Raw genomic sequence first — 22,612 nt, forward strand, 5'->3', positions numbered from 1 at the left:
TACTGTCATAATATGTTTCCTACCATTTTCTTACGATAATTGCGATAAGAAATTGATCATTTTCTTACACATATAGAAATAATATACTTTAATAATAAAATATATTTGTATGTAAAAATATTAATTTTTAAATAAAATATATTTTTGTTAATTTATAGTTATAGATAAATTAATATCTATTATTTATAGTGTAAATTAATACTTATTAATTAATAGATGTATTTTTGATTTTTTAAATTCTTAGAAATTAGAAATTGAGATAATTTTATAAAAAATATGATTAGACTTTCGGATGTTATAGATTTTATGGTTTTGAAATTCAGATTATAATTTTTAGAAAACATCATTGACATTAATTACAAATAAATTCACTTACACATATGACATATTTAAATTGAAATTTATGAATAATAATATCAATCATATTTTAATAGCCTATAAAACTATCAAAATAAAAATTATGCATAACTAGAAATTGAAAAATTAAAAAATAATTTGCTTTTGTATGACATGTTATATAGTATTTTATATCATTATAGATTGAAAATACAACATAACATTTGTTTTATAGAGATAAAAAGAAATTCATTTTTAAATAATATATTAAATCAACATATGTAAATTCACATCATTATAATTTATGATATTATTGGGATCGTATTTTACATGATGATTTCAAAAAGATTATTATCTTATTATTTTATCAAATTTTGTTATTTTATACACTAACCTGACTAGAGACCAACAAAATTTATTAATTTATAGTGTTTATTAATTTATAGAGGTTTTACTATATATAGAATATAAAATATATTGAAAAAGGATAATGGATTTTTTTTTTTTAATTTTTGTGAAAAACCTTATAAAACTACACAAGTAATTTCAAATGGAGGGAGTAGTAAACACAAATCTTAAAATTTAGATGCGCACAATTAAGTTTATAGATCATATTAATTTCATTACCTAAAAGTTCAATGCATATATTAACTTTCTAATATTTTACTAGGTTGTATTAAATAACGTATGTAGTTTACTACCGTAATAATTACTTAAGCAAAGAAACGAATAAAATTTTCATAATTATAAAACTATAAATAGCCATATTTAGTGGACTATAATAATTTTTTCCGTCAACGGGACAGACCACAGCCGTCGACGTCGTCAAGTCAATCAACACCGGTCTTTGTCCTTTTTAGTATTCCACATCTAACGCCGTCAATTATTTCCGTCCATCTCCTTGCTCAAATCTCAACTCTTAACCCCACAGACCATTCTTAGCTGTACAAAAAGACTCTCTCTCTCTCTCTAGAAACACACTGATTCAACAAAGAAGACAGACAAAGAGAAGAATCAAATCTCCAGATATTGGGATCGTCGTTGAAAGCTGCAAAGTCAGACTCGTCTTCTCAGGTTCTCGTCTTCTCTGCTCCCGTTTCTCTTCTACAGTTTCTGGATCTATATTTTTAGGCGTGATCGATCTTTAGGTCTATGAACTGATGTATTTGGTGGCTAGATTGAACGAATAAATCTCTAAATTCGAAATTGCTCCGAACTCGATTTTGCCATTGTTGATTCAAAATACTGATCCTGAGTTCCTTAATTACAGCCAAATATGCAATTTTGTCAGTCTTAAAACTAAAGTTTTGTATAGTTTCTGTAGCTAAGTGTATTTGGAATCGGTAAAATGGCTAATCGAGTTAAAGAAGACGAGAAGAACGAAAAGATTATTAGGAGTCTTCTCAAACTTGCGGAGAACAAGAGATGTATAAACTGTAACAGCCTTGTAAGTTTTTGCTCTTCTTCTTCTTCTTCTTTTGTTACTGTTTTCATCATTTCAATGGAAACTTGAGACAAGTTACTTTATATGTTTCCCTTGATATCATTTCTTAGGGACCACAATATGTTTGCACTACTTTCTGGACTTTTGTTTGTACTAACTGCAGTGGAATACAGTAAGTTTCTAGATTCTTTTCTTTATCTTCTCCATTATTCTTCTTGTGTAATAGTTAGTGTTCATGGAAATGTATGTTGATATATTCATTATGTATTTCGAAACAGCCGTGAGTTTACCCACCGTGTTAAATCGATTTCAATGGCGAAGTTCACGTCACAAGAAGTTACTGCTTTAAAAGAAGGTGGAAATCAGGTAAACAAGCTAAATCTCTCTTCTTTTTTGATGACTGATTCTTGGCATTTGTGGTTTTAGTATCTTATGTTATTGATTTTGCCTTGTAATATAGCATGCTAAGGAGATTTATTTTAAAGGACTTGATCAACAGCGGCAGTCAGTGCCTGATGGCAGGTATTACAAAATATCCCTTATTGTTGTAGAGATGATGGATGTGTTACATTGGCTGATTGTTTTTTTAATCTGTTAGTAATGTAGAGCGGTTAAGGGACTTCATCAGACATGTATATGTAAATAAAAGGTATACGAATGAGAAGAATGATGAAAAGCCTCCAAGTGAGACACGTAGTTCTAGTGGCTCTCGGAGTCCGCCATATGACGATGTTTATGACCGTCGTTACAGCGACAGATCAAGTCCTGGTGGAAGAAGTCCAGGGTTTGAGCCAAGTAACAGGAATGTTGGTAATAACAGAAAAAGCCCTGCTCGTCCTGAGATCCTGAATGATTGGCGCAGAGAGGATAGATTTGGGGGTAAAAAAACATCTGACGAGGGCTCCCAATCACCTGAACAAGTAAAAGACTTGGGTTCAGCTAGTCCTCCTGTAGCTCGACCTGTTAGGGAAATTTTAGGTGACAGTGTTATTCCTCTTCGTGTGGTAGAGCCTCCAAAACCCCCTGTCAGCCGAAATACTGATGCTTCCACACATGCAAAGGTTTGGCTTCATCTTTTTCACAGTGCATGAAGGATGTAAAGTCTATAAGAGCCATTGATACTCTGTTTATATTCAAGACCCTTTTCCTAAATAAAATTGTTGTAGAACATGCATTCGTGGTAATACAATCTAATTCTTAGGGAAGAAAGAAAAAATGTTGATGTTTTCTGTTTCTGTTATTTCAGTCAGGTACATCATTGAGTAGTTTAATGTCCACAAATGAGAAGCCGCCAGAAGTGAAGCTGGAGACTGCTTCAAGCCTGATTGATTTTGATACTGATTTTGAACCTCCTGCTCCATCTGTTGCGATACAAGCACCAGAATCAACCGCTCCTCAGCCTACTCCACAGCCTGCAACTTTATCTAATGATAACTGGGCATCTTTCGATGCTGCACCCAGTGCCCCTAGTTTAAATGTGTCGCAACCACCACCCAGTGGAAACACACTGGATTCACTTCTCTCCCAGTTGGCAGTGCCTTCTTCTGTGCCAGGTCAGACGACTACACCATCTAGCGGACTTGGGCATCTTGGTCATTCCACGTCACAAATCTTTGCACCGTTTCCGAATGAACATTCAAGCGAACAGGTGGGCACTTCAGTGCATGATCTCTCATGGAATTGCATAATATTCTGCTTCCAAAATATAATGTGCTTATGCTTCTCGGATTTTTGTAACAGCCATGGAACACAGCCTTTGCATCTAATGTCCAAAGATCAATGAGTGCACCGTCACTTCAACCTCTTCAAGGAGTCCCTTCCGGTGGCCTGCAGTCTTCTGAGGTTAAACCTTCCGGAAGAAACGAATTACCAGCGGTATCAATTTAATTTAGCCATTTGACCTGTGCTTTCTGTATTCTTACCATCTTTGGGAGGGTAAATGACATGCTAACCTGTCTACAGGATTTATTCGCTGTAACCTACCCATCATACCATGCAGCAGTACCTGGGTGGCAAGCTGGTCCACCGCATGGTATGCACTATGGCATGCAGCAGTATAATATCCCCGCGGTTAGTTTTCTGATAAATTTCTAAATTCATAATGAATTTGAGCATCAGTTACATCCCAGCCTGTTGCTTTCTTATTATTAATCTTCTATTTCCTGCAACAGCCTTACCAGAATGTCCCGCAGCCAGCCAAGTCAATGAACCCTTTTGACTTCAGCACTGGGCCGCCATCACAAACACAAACGGTATGTCCTCTATCTCATTCGACTTATCCAGAATATAATTTTTTGTGTGAAAGCAAGCATGTTTTGGAATTTAGCTTTTAGCGAAATTGCTCATTGGCAGCTGAGCATATGTTGACTTTAACACTTAATGAAATACTTATGAAAACTTAGCTTATGAGTTAGTTGGTTAACCCGTTCACTTTACTCGGTTAACATCTGCAATCGAGCAGCTTGACTTGCCAAAGTACCTATACAATAGTCGATTTGTGATTACGATAGTGATGTGATATACTGTACAGGAAAATCAATTCCCTTCCATGGCTCCTCTGCAAGGTGCATTACCTCCTTCAGGCATGATGCCTTCTCAAGGAGTACACAATCATTTCAATATACCTTCTCAAGTCTCAGCCCATCCATCTGCGATGCCACCAAGTAAAACATGCCATTACTCTGTTATTCCCTGCTACTGAATGATGTGTTCACTCTTATGAATTGCTTGATGAACTATTTGCTCCTCATTTTCAGGGTACATGTCTCCTCCATTACCAGGAAGCATGCCACCTAGGTATGACCTTCTGATTCAATTAATCCATTAGTGCTTGCTCTAAACGTGTACTCCATGATTCCGTACAAAAGCTTTTAACACGCTTCCTCAAGATTTGGTTGAAACCTCTGCTTATTTTATCTTTTCGTTTTATTTGCAGCAATGTAAGCCCATTCGGCGACATGAACGCTTCATATGATGCTCAACAAACATATCAAAATTTTGGAAGCTCGTTTGCGGCTGCAGTTCCTTTGAACCCACCTTCTTTCCAATCAGGAGGAAATCCGTTTGGGTAAGAAAGAGCGAGAAAATTAGCTCGAGAGAGCTATCTTATGCTTGAGGATAGTGTTTGTGTTCTAAGGTGTAGTATAAGGTATCAAACTGAATACAAACATGGGTTAAAAATAGGGTGAACGAAGGAAGGTACGAGCCATGATCACGAAGAAAGAATTGGGTTTGTGAGTGTTAGATGATTTTTTATAAGCATCAAAATGTTTTGAAATAGGTTTGATATTTATTCTTTGGTGTTTCTATATTTCATTTCACTTGTGATGTTGTGTTATTGTAATAAACTTGAGGGTGGTAAGTCTTTCATCTCTTTTTATTTTTTGGGGCTACGGTCGTTTAGAAAGTTCTTCAGGCTCCTCCTTTTGTGTTGTATGATTTTGTAAAAGGGTTTACACATTGACCAAAGTCTTGTCAAAATTGAACTTTGGCAGTTTAGAAATTGCTTTTGTGAGACTTTTTAAGATTTGGTGAAGTGTCTCTTCCTCTCTCAACTCCCAACACCATTTGTTTGTGTATAAATGAAATTGTAACATGTAAAGAACACCAGGAGATATGATTAGGAACGCGCAACTCGGAGCCTTTACGATTCTTACAACTTTTCGCACAAACTTCTTTCTCAAACTTTACAAACAGAGTTGTTAAGTTCTTTCTTAAGGACTAGAGATGCGTTACTTCTCTTTCCAATAAGCTTGTAGTGAAGAGTCTCTTCTCTTTATTGTTTAGAATATAGACCCTCTTTTTTTGGAGTCTTTGATATGGTTCCAAGTTTAAACTAAAACTTGTAGCATTTAGCCTTTCAGCACCCAATTCCTTAATATAAAAACTACTGTATGTATAATTATAGTGTGTACAGTATGTGTAATAATAATGTGTACACGCTTCATGATTAGAGACCCGTTAGGGGCACACACTCATAGTACTACTACTAATCTATAGCTTTTATTTGTATAAAGCTTTCTTTGATCCTAAATAATCTACAGTGCAAATATATGATGTTTTCACACGCAGTTCCCCAATCTTAATCTTCTATTCTAGTTTTCCAGCCAAATCCACAATACCGAGATGAAACGAGAGTGACAAAAAGCTCTCTGTGGTGATCTCTCATGTTGTTTGTCTGCTTTTTAGTACCATTGGAGCCACCAACATCCAAACTGCAACAACCATTAAAATCAGCATTCAAACATCACAAACTGTCTTCATTCCTATTGAAAAACGAGTCGAAGAGAAGTTTTTCTTTACTTACTGTAAACGCCAACCGCGAGCCATTCGTTTACTATCCTTACCCAAGTACTTGTCCATCCAACGTCAATTGTCCACCTAACCAAAAAAGCACGAGTATGGAATTATCAATGGAACCACAAAGATTTTACTAAGCCTTAGTTAGTTTAGTGTTTGGTATATGATGAATTGTGCTTGTTCATCAAGAACTTACTTTTTCATGGAATGATGAATGTTCCAGCCAACAAGTAGCATTGCAAAGTACATTGCTCCGGTAGCAAACACAAAATGGAAGAATCCGTATCCGTAAGGAATTGCATCTTCCTCATGATTCTCATCTTTTCTAAACTGTAAAATTAAAGGCCACTTGCTATAAGTCAAGTTTCTTCTCTATTGGAGTTTTCCAGCAAAGTTGGCATAGGTCATAGATAACATACCTGGAAACATTGGGAATCTACTCCCGTGGAGAATGTGGCGATTACCATCGCAAGCAGTGCAACAACAAAGCTCTACAATACACACATATATATATATAGAGAGAAAATGTTTTATCAAAAATTCTGAAAGGTCAACCAAAAGATTCTTGAAAAGGTCTAAGATCTTTTACTATGATGGTAAGCCAGTCCGTTTTGCTAGAACCTTCGGCTTTTCTGTTGCAGATTTCTCCTAATGGCTCACTGCAAAACAAAATTTGTATATATGACACAAGTACTCTATTGATCATATATATATATATATATATATATAGATAGAGACTACACTCTTTTTTATTTGTGGAAAAGAGACTACACGCTTTAACTGCTAGATGTTCATCTGATTGTTTTTTGTACTGGTTGTAGTATTAAAGATAAGTTAAAATGAAACATGCCTTCGAATGGCGCACCAGCAGATGAACACAACATAAAGCCCCATAAGCGCCGGAGTCAATAATCCAGCATTAACCTGTTATATGCAAGCAAAAAGAAACATTTTTCTAAAATCATATAATAATACAACACATAATGAAGGAAGAATATTATTTGTTTGAACCTCGAAACCGTTACTTACTTTTGGGTGGAGAGAGATACTTGTCATGAGTTGGATGAGGAACAAAGTCCATGTGATGAAAAATATGTTGAGAAGGCATGATGGTTCAGGCACATACCATATGTACATCAAAATCACCCCTAATATGCATACAGTGTATGCAGTAGTTGCTAGTAGCATCACATGGACTCGGCTGCAACATAAAAAAGCTTCATCAGAAACAAACACATCGTTTTGTATATGTATCCCAACTATATAAAGGAACAGTCTCATTGGGTCTCACCATCTTTCTGCATCTTTTTGGGCTTGGAAACATTCATTAAGCCATGTAATAAAACTGATGATACTAATGAGCTGAATTAGAAGAAAGACCCTATAAAACAAGACAGTTAATGATTAGCTTCCGAGATTACTTTTAACCATCACATAGTTTCTGAAATAGGATTAGAAACTATACCCTGCACCAAAATGGGCAATCTCTCCTGCAAAGCAAAGCAAAGAAAAAAGCCATTCTAATAACTTGTCATGATGCTAATAAAATTCTGATAAAATACAATAAAAGAAAATATTCGAGGAGCCTTATACCGTAAAGTTGAATAATAGAAGAAGGCAACAAGAAAGGGAATATGACTAAGCCAAGCCACATGAAAAGCTTAGCAAACCACCATCCTGAATGCCATTTATCTCTCGATGAATGCATCTTCGATGTGCCAACGGTTGAAAGAAACATAATGAAATAGAACAGCTAGGAATACACAGTTAAGGCAAAAACGTCTCTCAAGCCATGAAGATAATGTATGTATATGTATATGAATATGAATGAGTCAAGAATAAGGATACAAAACATCCAAAGCTAACTCGTAAAACTCCTTCAGTCCCTAAACACTCTCCACCATCTTTACAATTCTTGAATTCTGCAGTAATGAATAAACGTACAATCATCAATTCATCTGAATAAAAACACTATTGTCAAAATTCATAAGGCAAGAGACTCAGATAAACCATACTTCTCATTTCGGTCAAGGCACCTCGGCCATAATCGCGCAAGGCCCAAGCCAGCAGATTAGCCAAGAGGAATATCAGACCATACACATATCTAGCCATCCATGGGTTGCAGCCATTACGAAACTGGATAAACCATGAACCGTTCTTGATTCCTTCATAGCCATTGTTGTCAATACTTGCACCGGTCTCCATAGGTCTTTAAACTTAGCAGACTCTCTCTTCTTCATGACATTGAAAAATCATATATGCTTGGCTGATCAATAGCATCAATCCCGAATCTCCCGGTCTTTGGGAGATCGTCCGTTATTTATAAGACCGGACTGAACACAAGGAAAGACACTCCAGAAGCGTGTAGCTGTCTTCCTTCAGAACAAAGAACCTAAAACAAGAAACCATGACATACAGGGAACGAGAAATCAAGTTTATAATCTCTCAAATCACACTTAATCCATTTTCTAAACAGAAAGCATTTGTTAAGTATTTTTGTCAAGCAGAAGACAATAAAATAATACGTGCAGTACAAGTTTGCCTAATTGATATGAACTTTTCTGAAGGCATGCTTTTGATATGGCACAAACGTCAACGAAATCTCTAATCCATCATACTTTGAATGAAGTTGTATTAAACTATAAGATATTAAAAATTATTGAACTCCTACAAGTCAGTAGAAGTAAGTATTTATGAAATTTCAGAAATACAACTAAGAAGTGGCCAAGAAACTTTTTAAACGAAAGCTTTAAAAGAAGAGATAAAAAAGGAAACAAATCCTTATAACTATTTGGTGGGATGAATGAATGTATACAATTTGCATTCTAAAATGAAACGTGTACGGACACTATTGGGCTAACGAATCTTTTTATGCAAGTGAGCAAATTGTTAATGCTGTTGAGCCACATCATATATACTCTTTTTGCTTTTCTTTTTTTTCATTTCTTTTTTTGCCTACCAGAAATTGAGAAAAGCATACTTATTTTTAGAAGAGATTCACAAGTCCACTTTATTGAGTGAGACCCGTGGTTAGTGGTTACCTCTCAAACAATTTAATTAGAAAAGGAGGTTGATCAAAAAAAAAAAAAAAAAATAGAAAAGGATATAACCAAAAAAGTAAAAGATCAGCCGAAATATGATATGAAAAAACTGTATATTGTATGATGATCATATAATAAGAATAATATCAAAATAGACCTACAGTATGTTGATAGCTCAATCGGTGTAGTAATTAGCCATTAAAAAAACAAGTTTTAAGGTTAAGAGTTTAATAACCGGCAACAAACAGGATACTAATCTAACGTACTCTTGTCCTTGTTCAAGGAGATTATGAGTCTAGGACCCTCAAATTTCTTAGATATTAATAAAGATATCAAAATTGTATAACATGTTGAGTTGTTGATACCTAGTGATTAAGAAGTTAGATAAATTCCAAAATTACTCTTTTAGTTTTTAATAGAATCAACGCTAAACAACATTTAGTGTTCTAATTAAACTAGAAAAATACTATTCAATATTATAAGATAAATAAAATACGATATGTAGTGGTAATATTATTCTAATTAAGCTCATTACACGCATGATGCCCTTCGGTTGTTTCGATCAATAAAACTATAATCTAATGCTTTCTTGTTACAATTTTTTACATTATTGAGTTTTGTCATGTAAGGAAAAAACCGAAAAAATAAAGAAAACGTATAAATGAAGCATAGAGGACTGAGGAGAAGCATCATGTACCTGGAAATATTAATCACCCATAAATTAAGGTTTAATTATGTTAAAGTTACGTCTAATCTGTTTAAAAAGCTAGATAAATTAGCAGAAAGCAAAGAGAGGAGAGGACAAAAACATAAAAAAGAAGGAAAAGTGAATATTGACTGGTCCCTCTCTGCCTCAAATCTTTTGAAAAAAAGAAACTCATTTTAACATTTTGGGTTTTGCAGAAGAAATCTAGTGTTTGGATTCCCAGAAAACAAATGAAAAAAAAAATACTACAAAACTCGAATCCCCATTCATTTTCCCAAGAAATATCTGTGAATCGCAAGATTCATACTAAACACTTAATAAAACGATTCTTACGTGTAGTTACTAATATATATATATATATATATATATATAACAAGTAACAAGCAAGCACATGCATCATGCATGTTACTAATTGAATCTGATAGATCCAAAAGAACAAAGAAAGAAAAAGATTAGATTGAAGAGAACCTGTTTCTTTCGGGTGCAGAAGCTCAAGATCGGATCTGAAGATGTGAAGACTGTTTCTTGTAAAAGGTTTTACTTACAAATGAGAAACCCCAAAAAAGATTTGAGAGAGAAAGAAAAAAAAAGAAGAAAATTAATGATTTCAGGTTTTGGTGTTTCGTTTGAGTTTGATCTTTTGCCTTTTGTTCTCTCTTTTAAAACACTTCTTAATAGTATATATGTGTTGTTGTGTATGGGCCTATGGCATGCGTAGAGTATATAGATTGTGGATCTTTTTTTCTCTCATTTTATTATATATATATATATATATATATATATATCCTGTTTATGTTTCCTAATTTGTGAGCATATTCAATAATAAAATACTCTTTTCATTTTTCTTTTTAAACAGTTTTTTTCTTTTTTTTTTGGTTTTTTTGGTTAAAGTTAAAAAATATTATTACATTGTTCTGTCACCTAATTCATATGATTATCAAATTGGGGATAAAAAAACGCAAAATTCTCTCTCAAAACTCTAGTTCTCCAGCCGCCGCCGTCTGAGTCTCGATTGCCTCTTCGCCGCCCGAGGTTTTGCCGGTGGTGTGAGAGGGCTCTGCTCTTCTTCTTTGTTTTATTCTCTAGTTGTAGTAGTAGTATGGTGACTCGATCTCTTCCTCTCCGGCGGTGCTGAGGAGTGGCTCAACTTTTGCGGCGGCTGATGCTACGGAGTGAGATCTCGGCTCGTTTCCTCTCCGGCGACTGATGGTGGTGGTTCGAAGCTTCTCCGGACGGCCTTCTTTATAGCTTCAGGGTTCGGATCTGGGACTTGGGTCGCGCCCTCCTGCTACACCCAACCTCTCTGCCAGAGATCCTAGTTAGTCCGGAGATTAGCGGTTGACTCGGGTTTAGAGTCTACCGATTATTGGGGAGGATTCTATGTGCGTTGGTGGCCGAGATTTGAGGACATCCTTTAAGCCGGCGTTCTTGAGAGCTTCCTCAATTTTCTGGTTTCAGTCTGGCTAAGAAGCAAGACAATAAGGCAGATGCGACGTGGCCAATCTGGAAAGGCACCGTGAAGTAAAGTTATGCTAATATGTACTCCAATTTCTTATCTTTAGTTGATTAGCATTCTGGATTTGCGAGATAAGTTTGGAGAAGCCTTTGCTCTTGCTGGTTTTGCTTTGCGTCTCTTGGTCGGTTCAGTCGGATGTATTGTCCGTTTTTTGGCTTAGGACCGGAACAATGAAAGCCGGAGATACCAAGCTTTTCTGATTTTGTGCCACTGGGTGTTGATGCTATTGGGACAAGTTCTACTCGCCGATCCTGAGGTTCTAATAGCTTGGATTTGAATTGTTCTTCAGTATAGGATTTGGTCTTCTTTGTGTTAGTACTTGTTCTTGTGTCATAGGGTTTTTAGGTGGTTTAAGAGATGATTTTACACCGAGTCCTGGTATGTTATCTATCTCGTTTGTGGTAGGAAAATGCAATGTTTCTCAGTTAGGTAATGTTGGATCCGCTAGTGTTTCAAAGTTTTACTAGATCGACTCATTACATTTGGTCCAATTTTTTGGAGGGAATTATTAAGTATCTTTGATTTGGATGTATTAACTTGGTATGTATTAACTTAGTTAATGAATAGTTAATATTGACCCAAAAAAAAAAAAAAAAAAAAAAAATAGTATGATATTCTTTTGCTTTCCTGCCGTTAAGTTTATCGTCTCCACTCGACGCCCTCCTATCTTTCAAGTAAACTGTAAAACAATGATAACTTTAACAGTTGAAATGTAAAAAATGGAAATATTAAACAATATTAATATTTTAGAATAATTTCAAAAGCCCAAATCAATATTATTAGTGGCAGATCATATATTCATATATAATGTAGAAAGAGATCAGCAAAATAAAATTTCAATTCGTTTTTGTTTTTTGGTCAAACAGCATCAATCAGAATTGCTGATTTATTGGACATGCTACATTTGGATAAATGAAAACAGATAATATGGACACAAATGTATATCTTGGGTTATAAATGTGAGACGTTTTGTGTAAAACACATTTTGACCATATTGATGAAGCTAGTTAAGGCATGTGATAGCTACGCCATCTTTCGTTAACGGATTCAGAGTGTTTTGACCATTTTGATGAAATTAATAAATAAAACGTTATTTGAACTGACTAATAGTTGGATACTTTTAAAACTAGAGGTATTGTTGATAATTTCTTAGTACTATATAATCACATAAAGTTGAATAGTTCAACGGTGGTGTTGATTGGGTAGTTAATACTAATATATACTACTATCTAAAACTGTCATTGAGTAAATCTCAGTGGTTACATATTTTTGAATCAATTAAATTGTGGTTTTAGTTATATAGATATAGTTAATGCTAAAAAATATATTTCTGTCATTTTTTTGTATTCCTTATAGATTTCACAAATGAAAATGTTGGATGCAGTATAAATATTTCAATAAAAAAAGAATTAATTAAATTTTGGTTTTGTTTGCATATATTAAATGTCAAATAATATAGTCTGTTTATATTTCTCAAATTTGCATAGATGTTACAAATAAAAATGAGTGAGATAATATTATTATATGAATAAAAAGTGGTTTTAAAATTTAATACATATATATATATATATATATGATTTTCCTAAAATTAAGTAGTTCCCTCCACCTTTAAACTATAATATCAATAAATAAATAAATAAATAAATTCGTTACCATAATTACATAGTTATAATTATGATTTATGAATAACTTAATAAATAATTACCTAATGAAGAAGTTCCTAATTAACTGAAAAAAGCATAGTTTTATAGGCGACATAAAATATTTTTTTTTTTTTTTTTTTTTTGACAACAATAGATTAGCTCAAACGAGCCAATGCGTAGGGAACTTGTTTACATACAGAACACTTTGCGGAGAAGTGCGCGCATAGCGTGCAAGAAGATCCGCTTTTGAATTTGCATCTCTGGAAATATAAGATAAGGAAAAGGAAGAGAACTCCTCCCTGTCCGTCCTTATGTCATGTAGGTAAGTCGAGAAAGCCGGCCAGTCGTGCGGTGAAGACACCATCTTCACCAAGTCAGCGCAGTCCGAGTAGAAAGCCACATCACAGTAATCGTGTCCGATCATGCAGCGCATTGCCCAAATGAAAGCTTCCACTTCAGCGTGTAAGGGGGAAAGACTTCGCCGGAAATTAGTAGCACCCCTTCCTGGCCTTGGGTCATGGGACTGGATACAGAACCACCCTGCTCCTGCGAACCGATCATTGGATTTCCAAGAACCATCCACAAAACAAAGGTAGAGAGCCGTTGGGCCGCTGTGGGCGGGATTCGGCTACCGTAGGTTGGTCAGAGTTAACCCCATCTTCACCTCCCTCCTGAGCCTTATGCCAGGATACAGCCTCACCTTCAGCTATCCGGACCGTTTCCTCTGGGCGTTCTGTAATATTTTCGAAAACCTTTGCATTACGCGCCTTCCATAAATACCACAAAATCCACGGGAAAGCGGACACATGAGAGCCCGGGCTATTGGGGTCCAATAAATGATCCATATTTGCAAAAACTGACTCCACCGGAAAACACTGTGAACCGACCGGTACCTGGGATAATGCCCACACCTGACGTGCCGGGGGACAAAGGAACAAGACATGATTTACTGTCTCCTCCTCTGCACCACAACGTGAGCAGGACAAATCACATGAAATGCCACGTTTCCGCAAATTTCGTGAAACCGGGATACACCCTGACAAAACCTGCCACATAAAATGGTGCAGTTTTGGTGGGCAACGCACCTTCCAAACACTAGCCAGAAGAGAAGTAATCTCTGGTCCGACCCCAACCGCCTTAAAAGGCCCTGTTTTCGTCAAACGGGCCACATGATAGCCAGACTTAACAGTATACCTCCCATTTTTCGTAAAATGCCAACCAAGAGTATCATCCTTGGGGCAGCTTCCTAAGGGCAGTGCACCTATCAATGCAACATCGCCAGGATCAAAGTGGTCCGAGAGCACATCCATCCGCCATGAACGTGTCCGAGAATCAATCAAGTGTGAGATTTTAAGAGAAGGGTCCTTAAAAGGGCCCTTACTAAGAGCTGGTCTCGGGGATTGAGCTGGTATCCAGGGGTCAGTCCATATTGAAATGGACTCGCCCGAACCAACACGTTTAATAAGCCCTTTTTGTACCAGAGAGCGAGCTGAAATTATACTCCTCCACCCGTAGGAAGGAGAGTAGGAACGAATCGGTTCCATGGGATCCGAGTTCCGATAGTACCGACCCTTAAAAACCCTGGCAAACAAAGAATCCGGATATTCAATAAGCCTCCATAATTGTTTTGCCAGCAAAGCCGAATTAAAATCATCGACATTCCGAAACCCTAAGCCGCCCTGTTGCTTACTACAACAAAGCTTCTCCCAGGCAAGCCAGTGCATACCACCCGTCCTTCCATCCGAACTCCACCAAAAATTTGCCACCGCACTGGACAATTTGGATGTGATCGTCTTCGGTAGCCGAAAGCAAGACATCACAAACGTCGGTACCGCAGTAGCAATCGATTTGATCATAACCTCCTTCCCTCCTTTAGAGAGCAGTCTCGCCGACCAACCCGTCGTTCGACCCTGCAATCGTTCCCGGACAAACGAAAACACTTTTGTTTTCGACCCCCCTAAACTCTCGGGCAGCCCCAAGTACGATCCCATACCACCCTGAGCTGTGATCCCTAGAACCCCTTGAATCTCCAGTTTTGTCTGTTCCGCAACCGTGTGACCAAACTGGATGGAGGATTTCGCAAAATTAATTTGCTGACCCGAGGCGGCCTCATAATTCCGTAAAATCCTCAAGATGGCCTCACATTGGTCCTTGGCGACCTTACAGAAAAAAAGACTGTCATCCGCAAATAAGAGATGGGTGATTGGGGGGCATTTGTTGGCCACCTTAATCCCTGTAATTAATTTTTCTGCTTCCGCCTTCCGAATATTGGCAATTAAAACCTCTGTGCATAAAATAAATAAATAAGGAGATAAAGGATCTCCTTGTCGTAATCCCCTTTCCGGAATAATCAGACCATTCGGTTGACCATTCAGAAGAACTTTGTACTCCACCGAACTAACACAAAACATAATCCATCTAATCCATTTCTCATCAAACCCCATCTTGTGAAGTAATTTGTCAATAAACTCCCATTCCACCCTGTCATATGCCTTGCTCATATCTGTCTTAATAGCCATAAATTTCCCTTTACAAGACGGATTAGTCCGTAAGCCGTGAAACATCTCCTGAGCAATCAGGATGTTATCCGAAATGAGCCTTCCCGGGACGAAAGCTGATTGTGTTTCCGAAATAAGGTCCGGTAAAAGCTTCTTTAGCCGTTGACACATGATCTTAGAAATAATCTTATATCCCACGTTACACAAACTAATTGGACGCAGCTCCGTCATCCGAGTCGGCTTAGCCACCTTCGGAATGAGACAGATATGCGTAGTATTCAAACCTCTATCAAAAACCCCCTCCTCGAAAAAACCATTAACTAGTGAGACAAGGTCTCCTTTAACAATCTGCCACGCTTTTTGGTAAAACAAAGCGGTCATCCCATCTGGACCCGGAGCCTTATCCGGATGCATCATAAATAAAGCCGCGCGGACCTCTGATTCTGTGACCCGGGCTGTTAACTGAGCATTGGCCTCAGCTGTAATCACTGGGTGTACCTCACGTAAGACCTCATCAAAATTTGTCGGATGTAATGTTGTAAACAGATCAGCAAAATACGATACTGCAATATTGCAGATGTCCTCATCCTCCGTAGACCAAACCTCATTTTTATCATAAAGACCAATGATCCGATTGCGGGCCCGTCTTTGCTTGGTCAGAGCGTGAAAGTACTTTGAATTTTGGTCGCCCATCTGCATCCATTTATTGCGACTCTTCAAATACCAATACACCTCCTCATCCTTATAGGCTTCCCACAGTCTAGCATTTAAATCAGCGATAACCGAAAGTGGAGTTGCATCGTCAGCCTGCGCGACAGACAACTGGCACTTTAGATCCTCAATTGTTTCCCTACCAAAAGGAACGTGGTCCTTACGCCACCTAGAAATAGCCCGTCTACAAATTACAATTTTATCTAAAAAATTGGGTGAGCTCTGAGGAGTCCCCCCAACCCATCCTGCCTCGATTGCCTCCATCAACCCTTCCTTCCCAATCCACCGTGGGTCAAACATAAAACGTCTTTTTCCCCGTGGCCTTTTTGCCCCTATATTGACCACAACGGGCTTATGATCAGAGGCAATCATAGGTAAATACTCGAGTACCGTATCTGGAAATAGATCATGCCAATCTTCATTGCCGAGGGCTCTATCCAACCGACACCGGATTGGCTTTTTATCCCGCCAACCTCGCCAAGATAAGCAATCTCCTAGGAATGGAAATTCCAGAAAACCACAATCTTGGATCATTCCATTGAAAGGAAGAAATGAAGACGGATGCCGTAATTTGCCTCCTCGTTTCTCATGATTACCAGTTAATTCATTGAAATCACCAACAGTAAACCATGGAGAGGACCGAGACACACCAATACGCAATAACCGCTCCCACACCATGTCACGGTTCTTCGGGACTGGATCACCATAAACGAACGTTAAATAAATGACCCGTCCTTTATAAACCGCTTCAATGTCGATTAACCGATTAGACTCAAATAAAATTGTAACATTAAAATCCGCTTGAGTGTAAAAAAGTGCCAAGCCCCCACTTGAACCAATAGGTTCCACTGTGGTTAAATCTGTGTAGCCAAAATGCCCTATATATTTTTCCAGAACCACACGAGGCTGTTTTGTTTCCATCAAAAACAAAAAATCCGGGCGATGTTTATGCCATAGATCCCGCAGATTGCCGATTGTTGCCTTGTTACCTAGGCCTTGACAATTCCAACTGATAATATTCATTAATTAAACCCCCAAAAAAATGTGGTTAAGACCACATAATGCTACCCGTCCAGACCACGGACAAATAACCAAAGTAAAGAACACCACTTTAGTCCGAAAACAACCAATAATATCCACTAAGGCCCAAGGCCCACAACACCAGCCTGGTCCGAGTGTGAAACTCCAAAAACGAGAAACAACCAAAGAAAAACTAAGAGGCTGTGGTATATTGATGCAATACCTTAGACCCCAGTCCAGATTGAAATTATCCCATAGGCATAATAAAAATCCCCAATGAAATATCCAACACACGAAGACAAAAACAGTGGTCCGAAACTGAGAGAAACGCTGTGACCAACAGGAAAATACCCCATAGTAAGAACAAAGACACCAGCATAGTTTTATTATTGTTCTTATGAGAAGGTTACAACAGGTCAGAGCCTGAATTTGCGAAAAAACCCTTTTTAAAGGGAACTGAAGCAAAAAACAAAAGTGAACCAATGGGGCACCCATTATAGTATTATTGAAACCAAGAGAAAGAAAAGGAGATATAAAAACCCGACTACGCCAGAACACAGTCTTCTTGTGGAAGAAACACCAATAACAGATGAGATGAATTAGACCCACCTCTCCTTGCCAGCACAAACAGACACTTAACATCAATTACCAGGATTAGTTGGAGGTTTTCCTCCATGAGTAGGACCTGCACTCCCTTGCACTCCTCCTCCCACCGTCGAAACCGACGAACCAAGTCTTTTGCGCGGCGAAGCTAATGCATAAAGGTTTCGCTTCTTAGTGCTTGCACCAGGAAGGACCCCTTTGTTCTTGACTGATTTGGACCGAGGTGGTAGAACCCCATTCTTTGCCTTGATTCCCTGCTCCGAAGCCGTATGGTCACCCTCCTCAGCGAGGGTATCCTCATCGTCATGAAGATCCTGCTCCTGGGACTCCCCTAGACCAGAGTCCTTGGTGACAAACGTCACCTCCTCATCAACGATGGGTTGAACCTCCTCAGAGGCTAACCCAGATGCGACCCCATGTTCCTCCATAATCGGACCCAGACCTCCGATCTCTTGTGCATCAGGGAGCTGAAACTCCTGAGCCAGCAAATCACTCAAAGCAGCAGAAAAGAGATCCTCCTGCTGGTCCCGAACCATATCCCGAGTAGTAACATTGTGAGTGTCAGATGCAGGAAAGAGGTTCTTGCACACCGGATTATTCTCACCAGAAGGGACCACAACAGTCAGCGGAAGAGCCCCCTGAATCAGAGATTGATCAGAAGAAACAGCAACCTCCTCCGTAGGAGACACCACAAAAGCGTCAATCAACTTTTGCTCTGTCGCTGAAAGGGAGATCCCTACACCCTCATCCGTACCCTGAGTTGGACCAACACCCTCACCCGCAATCAATGCAATGGTATCAGTCATCGGGACCTGTGGTGGAGCTTGCTCCTTTGGTTGAAATTCCCTACGGCCCCGTTTTGACTTGTGTCCAAAACCTTGTTTGTGGCGATGATTGTCACGCTGACCACCTCCAGCACCCCTTTCTCCTCCTACAGCAGGACCCTGGGGATGAGCCCCTCGCATACCTGAGCCAGAACCAGAACTAGAACCACCCGCAACTGCTCCCTTGTAACTCTGTAACCTATCCTCAGGACGAGGATCCGACCCACCTGCCTGTTGTTGTTTCCCCGTATTACCAAATAACGGGCAACGGGAAACATCATGGCACAGGCTGAAACACCGGCGACAATAGCCATATAACCTCTCGTACCGCAGGGTTACCACCGTTTCTTCACCACTATGGAACTCGACCGAAGCTTCAAACACTAATGGCTTAAAACCATCGAACAAGACTTGAACCCGACCAGTATCGATGTCAACCTCTACAACCTCTCCCAGGTCTGAACCAATGCTGCGGAAGGTCTCGTCTGCCCAAAAATGAAGTGGGACTCCCATCATGCGGACCCAGAACTTGATGAGGTACGGATACTTATGGTCCACCACCGGTTCCCACCTGACCAGGGAGAGCATCCAATGATCAAAGTGGTAAGGTTCCATCTTCAGAACCTCCAAAATATCTTCCTCTTGATCAAAATCAAACTGAAAACGCCCCATACCCAGGTCCGCACCCACAACCCTCTCTTCAATCTTCCAGATCTTTGGCAGCATAAACAAAAGAGCCTTCATGTCCTGCATCGCAGGGTTCATGCATCGACCAATGAGTGTCTTTGCATACCCTTCGATGAGTGCCGAGTTATCAAACCTTGGGACCTTAATCTTCAGCTTACCAGTAGACCCCGACAAACTCTCCGAAGACCTCTGAGAAACCAATAACCCGGTTTGAGCCATAGTATCCGTACGAAGAAGAGAAGAAGGACAAACAGAGAATAAAGGAACCAATAACCAACAAGTTTCAGACCAGGAAAGTTTAAGTGAATAGACAAAAGAACACAGATGAGTGTGAGAAGCAAAGACGATTCTAGAGCCCCTTTTATAACCCATTCCAACCCCCTCGACGTGATCGACCATAATGACGATAATCACAACAATAATTGACCCAAAGATTCGGCCAGAAACCGGGCAATAATTGACGATTATCGAACCAGAGGAAACCAGAGCAAAATCCGTCCAAGCAAATCCCCTCATCTGAGCCCCAGGATCCGTAAACCCAACCCAAAATCGCCATTGAAATCGAACCAGAGCAGAGCAGATCAAAATGTGCCCAAACCTGGGAAAATTCCCACCGTGAAATCCGCCAAAGAGGATTCGATCCCCTACCTGTCTTCCCATCAAATCACCAAGGCAATCCCATGGAGATCCGGAAATTCCCAACACAGGAAACCTCAAATCCGCAAACAAAAAACCGAAATCAGGAGGAGACCGATAAGAGAAACCAAATAAAAACCCCCAGAATCTCGAGGCGAGATCCGCCAGATCGTAAGCTCACCGCAATCGAAAACCAAATCGGAAACCTAAAGACGCATCGAGAGAAAGAGATATTCTCCGCTAATTCTTGTTTCACGTTGACCTAGTCAATTGTAGGCGACATAAAATAGAAATTATAAATATGAAGTTTTTGTTAGAAAAAATAATTATTTAGAAAGAATTATATATTGATTTATGTAGTATGCTTATATGAGATATCTAATTAATTATGAATGATACATTTAGATATCCTATATTCTGTCAATAAATTATTTTAATTTATAAACATAGATTTTCACATAATCCCAATAAATAATCAATATTTGTTTCAATAATAATAAAAAGACAATAAATGTTATTCAATCTATAAATCCTTCCACCTAAACAAGAGAAATATTCCTCACACCTTAAACGAAAAACACACCCATGGCTTCTATAACAAATCAAAATTTCATTTTTACACTAACCATCTTTTTTCTTGTTTTTCTCAAAACATCTTCAGCTTTTGGAAACCATTCATCCACCAATGGGTTTTTACCATTCGCATCCAAACATGTCATTATCATTAACAAATTGATCTCACGTGCAACAATGACTGTGCATTGTACAAACAAAGGGGAGGATTTAGGCGTAAAAACACTGCCCTTTGGAGCTAGTTTTGATTTCAAATTCCGTGTCAATCTTCGTAAGACGACAAGGTACACTTGCACTTTTGAGTGGCCAAATACTAAAGCAACATTTGATATATTTAAAGTAGATAGAGACGACAATCCAAGAGGTAAATATAGAGTCTGCAGCGAATGTATTTGGAACATTTTTGAATTATCCCCTTGTCGGGATAGACGCGACGGAGGCCAGCCTGAGTGTTTTAGATGGGATTCTTAGTGATTTCAAAATATTCAGTATATGTTTTGCATCCCCCTTGATTAAAAGTAATAAAATCAAAATATTTGGTGTTTGAATTTTTGGTTAATTTTTTTTTGTTTTTACAACTAAATTTTATATATTATTACTAGTCTCCATCAAAGAAAGAAATGGTTACAAAAGCAAAATTCCAAGCCAACAAGGCTACCATCATCGTGGCTATATAAACCTAACAAAGCACATAAAATACAAGGATAGTTATAAGCACTCCTAATACTCAAGCGATAAACATGATTACGGAGTCCTTGAACCTTAAGAACAATAGAATCTATTAGTAAAAAGAGACGCCTGGAGGAACAAAGAAGACCAAAGTGATCGATAGTTCGAGCTTGACATCAGTAATATTTTACTGATACTTAATTCAGTAATATTTTTATTTTAAGTTAAGTATATTTTTGATCAATTATCTATATATACATTTTTTGAGACATTTAGCAAATAAATTTTGAAATTGAAATCTATTTACAATCATGTCATTGGCGTTAATATTTATATTTATTAAATTATGATAAGGTTTCCGTTTTTTGTAAACAATTATTCCCCCATAATCCCAACTTTTTTAAAAAATCGGAATCACTACTATTTGCATTAAATACAAATACTAATTTGGTAATAATTAAATAATATAACTTTCTTTAAACTTGAAAAAAAAATTCTTCCTAATCAAATTAATAATAGTTTTGCGGGTTAAAGTCATTAAATCTGTTGCGGGTCAGACCTCACATGGCAGGTTAACACATGGGTGCAGACTATATACTCCCATGGGTTTTGTAGGATAATTTTTTGCAGGTTAAAATCATTTAATCTGTTTCAGAACCGACCTGACATTACGGGTTTGAACTAACACTAAAAATATTAATTTATTTCATATATTATAGATTTTTAACTCACAAAATAATTAACTATCCTTCACACCAAAAAAATATAATTAATCATCCTATGAAATCCGTGAAAGTATATACATGTCCGCAACCATTTCAGTACATACATTTTATTAAAATTTTAATGGTAGAAATCTTTTAACTTATAAAATATTTAAAGAAAAACATACCTAATATTAATGATAATTATTTCAAAAATAAATGTACATATATTTACTAAAATATTTAAATGTTTTAGAAACAAAATAAAATCAAAAATAGTCTTGCGGTGTACAGCAGGTTCAAAACTAGTTATTATTATCAGTTTTTCAACCACATATTAATTAAAATAAAATTCCCTAATTATTAGCTCAAACAAGAGTAAAAGAGTTTACGACCAATTATTATTATCGACTCAATTCTCACATCCAAATTACTTATGACTAGATATTCATCCGTGGTACACCGCGGGACTATGTTTTGTTTAAGGATGTATAAAATTATTTATTTATTATTTTATCTATATGTAACTGAATGGTGTTTTTTTGCTTTTTTTGTGAACTAAATGTTTTATATTTTTTTAAATGTACTATTGTTTTAGCGTCTAATATATTATGTATTGTATAATAATTAGTGTGTATATTTATTGCTTGACCGCAGGTTAAAAATGTAAAATATCCTTATTGTTCTAATAATTTACTTTAC

The 22,612-nt window shown here is 37.5% G+C and overlaps 4 protein-coding genes across 6 annotated transcripts; 2 read left to right on the forward strand and 2 right to left on the reverse strand.

Annotated features, from left to right (window-relative positions):
• Positions 1 to 1,076: 1,076 nt before the first annotated feature.
• On the forward strand, positions 1,077 to 5,306 carry LOC104732387 (uncharacterized). Of its 2 annotated transcripts, none has more exons than XM_010451919.3 (13): positions 1,077 to 1,410; positions 1,652 to 1,783; positions 1,891 to 1,952; positions 2,059 to 2,146; positions 2,241 to 2,302; positions 2,379 to 2,841; positions 3,027 to 3,428; positions 3,521 to 3,655; positions 3,743 to 3,850; positions 3,952 to 4,032; positions 4,311 to 4,443; positions 4,537 to 4,576; positions 4,716 to 5,306. In XM_010451919.3, the coding sequence occupies exons 2-13, from the start codon at positions 1,685 to 1,687 to the stop codon at positions 4,849 to 4,851; spliced, it is 1,809 nt and encodes a 602-aa protein (XP_010450221.1). In that variant the 5' UTR covers positions 1,077 to 1,410; positions 1,652 to 1,684; the 3' UTR covers positions 4,852 to 5,306. The 2 variants fall into 2 exon arrangements, with proteins under 2 accessions (XP_010450221.1, XP_010450222.1); XM_010451920.3 differs by having other exon boundaries at positions 1,133 to 1,410; positions 1,661 to 1,783.
• A 324-nt stretch (positions 5,307 to 5,630) lies between these two features.
• Positions 5,631 to 10,563, reverse strand: LOC104732388 (uncharacterized). Of its 2 annotated transcripts, none has more exons than XM_010451921.3 (13): positions 10,295 to 10,563; positions 8,095 to 8,471; positions 7,928 to 8,001; positions 7,673 to 7,832; positions 7,545 to 7,569; positions 7,371 to 7,460; positions 7,109 to 7,280; positions 6,930 to 7,003; positions 6,669 to 6,738; positions 6,499 to 6,570; positions 6,276 to 6,409; positions 6,087 to 6,160; positions 5,631 to 5,994 (listed from the first exon to the last, which is right to left on the reverse strand). In XM_010451921.3, exons 2-13 carry the CDS (start codon positions 8,282 to 8,284, stop codon positions 5,945 to 5,947), a joined length of 1,185 nt encoding a protein of 394 aa, XP_010450223.1. In that variant the 5' UTR covers positions 8,285 to 8,471; positions 10,295 to 10,563; the 3' UTR covers positions 5,631 to 5,944. The 2 variants fall into 2 exon arrangements, with proteins under 2 accessions (XP_010450223.1, XP_019089722.1); XM_019234177.2 differs by having other exon boundaries at positions 7,545 to 7,599.
• Positions 10,564 to 17,572: 7,009 nt separating this feature from the next.
• Positions 17,573 to 20,244, reverse strand: LOC147930846 (uncharacterized). Its single transcript, XM_087478092.1, has one exon. The coding sequence runs from the start codon at positions 19,986 to 19,988 to the stop codon at positions 17,856 to 17,858; it is 2,133 nt and encodes a 710-aa protein (XP_087334218.1). The 5' UTR covers positions 19,989 to 20,244; the 3' UTR covers positions 17,573 to 17,855.
• A 284-nt stretch (positions 20,245 to 20,528) lies between these two features.
• LOC104733721 (S-protein homolog 5-like) lies at positions 20,529 to 21,085 on the forward strand. Its single transcript, XM_010453278.2, has one exon. The coding sequence runs from the start codon at positions 20,550 to 20,552 to the stop codon at positions 21,006 to 21,008; it is 459 nt and encodes a 152-aa protein (XP_010451580.1). The 5' UTR covers positions 20,529 to 20,549; the 3' UTR covers positions 21,009 to 21,085.
• The last annotated feature ends 1,527 nt before the right edge of the window (positions 21,086 to 22,612 follow it).

The sequence above is a fragment of the Camelina sativa genome, chromosome 12, assembly GCF_030686135.1.
Source record: "Camelina sativa cultivar CO46 ecotype springtype chromosome 12, ASM3068613v1".
Lineage (NCBI taxonomy): Eukaryota > Viridiplantae > Streptophyta > Magnoliopsida > Brassicales > Brassicaceae > Camelina > Camelina sativa.

What these genes read in the sequence shown, in the direction of transcription:
- LOC104732388 (XM_019234177.2), bottom strand. Translation starts at nt 8,284, where the DNA reads ATGGAGACCGGTGCAAGTATTGACAACAATGGCTATGAAGGAATCAAG. An exon ending in GTATCTCTCTCCACCCAAAA is followed by an intron (nt 7,004 to 7,108) that starts GTAAGTAACGGT and finishes TGCATATAACAG; the next exon opens with GTTAATGCTGGATTATTGAC. An exon ending in GCTCGCGGTTGGCGTTTACA is followed by an intron (nt 5,995 to 6,086) that starts GTAAGTAAAGAA and finishes TGGTTGTTGCAG; the next exon opens with TTTGGATGTTGGTGGCTCCA.
- LOC104733721 (XM_010453278.2), top strand. Translation starts at nt 20,550, where the DNA reads ATGGCTTCTATAACAAATCAAAATTTCATTTTTACACTAACCATCTTT.
- LOC147930846 (XM_087478092.1), bottom strand. Translation starts at nt 19,988, where the DNA reads ATGGGAAGACAGGTAGGGGATCGAATCCTCTTTGGCGGATTTCACGGT.
- LOC104732387 (XM_010451919.3), top strand. Translation starts at nt 1,685, where the DNA reads ATGGCTAATCGAGTTAAAGAAGACGAGAAGAACGAAAAGATTATTAGG. An exon ending in TAAAAGAAGGTGGAAATCAG is followed by an intron (nt 2,147 to 2,240) that starts GTAAACAAGCTA and finishes CTTGTAATATAG; the next exon opens with CATGCTAAGGAGATTTATTT. An exon ending in CCAGGAAGCATGCCACCTAG is followed by an intron (nt 4,577 to 4,715) that starts GTATGACCTTCT and finishes TTTTATTTGCAG; the next exon opens with CAATGTAAGCCCATTCGGCG.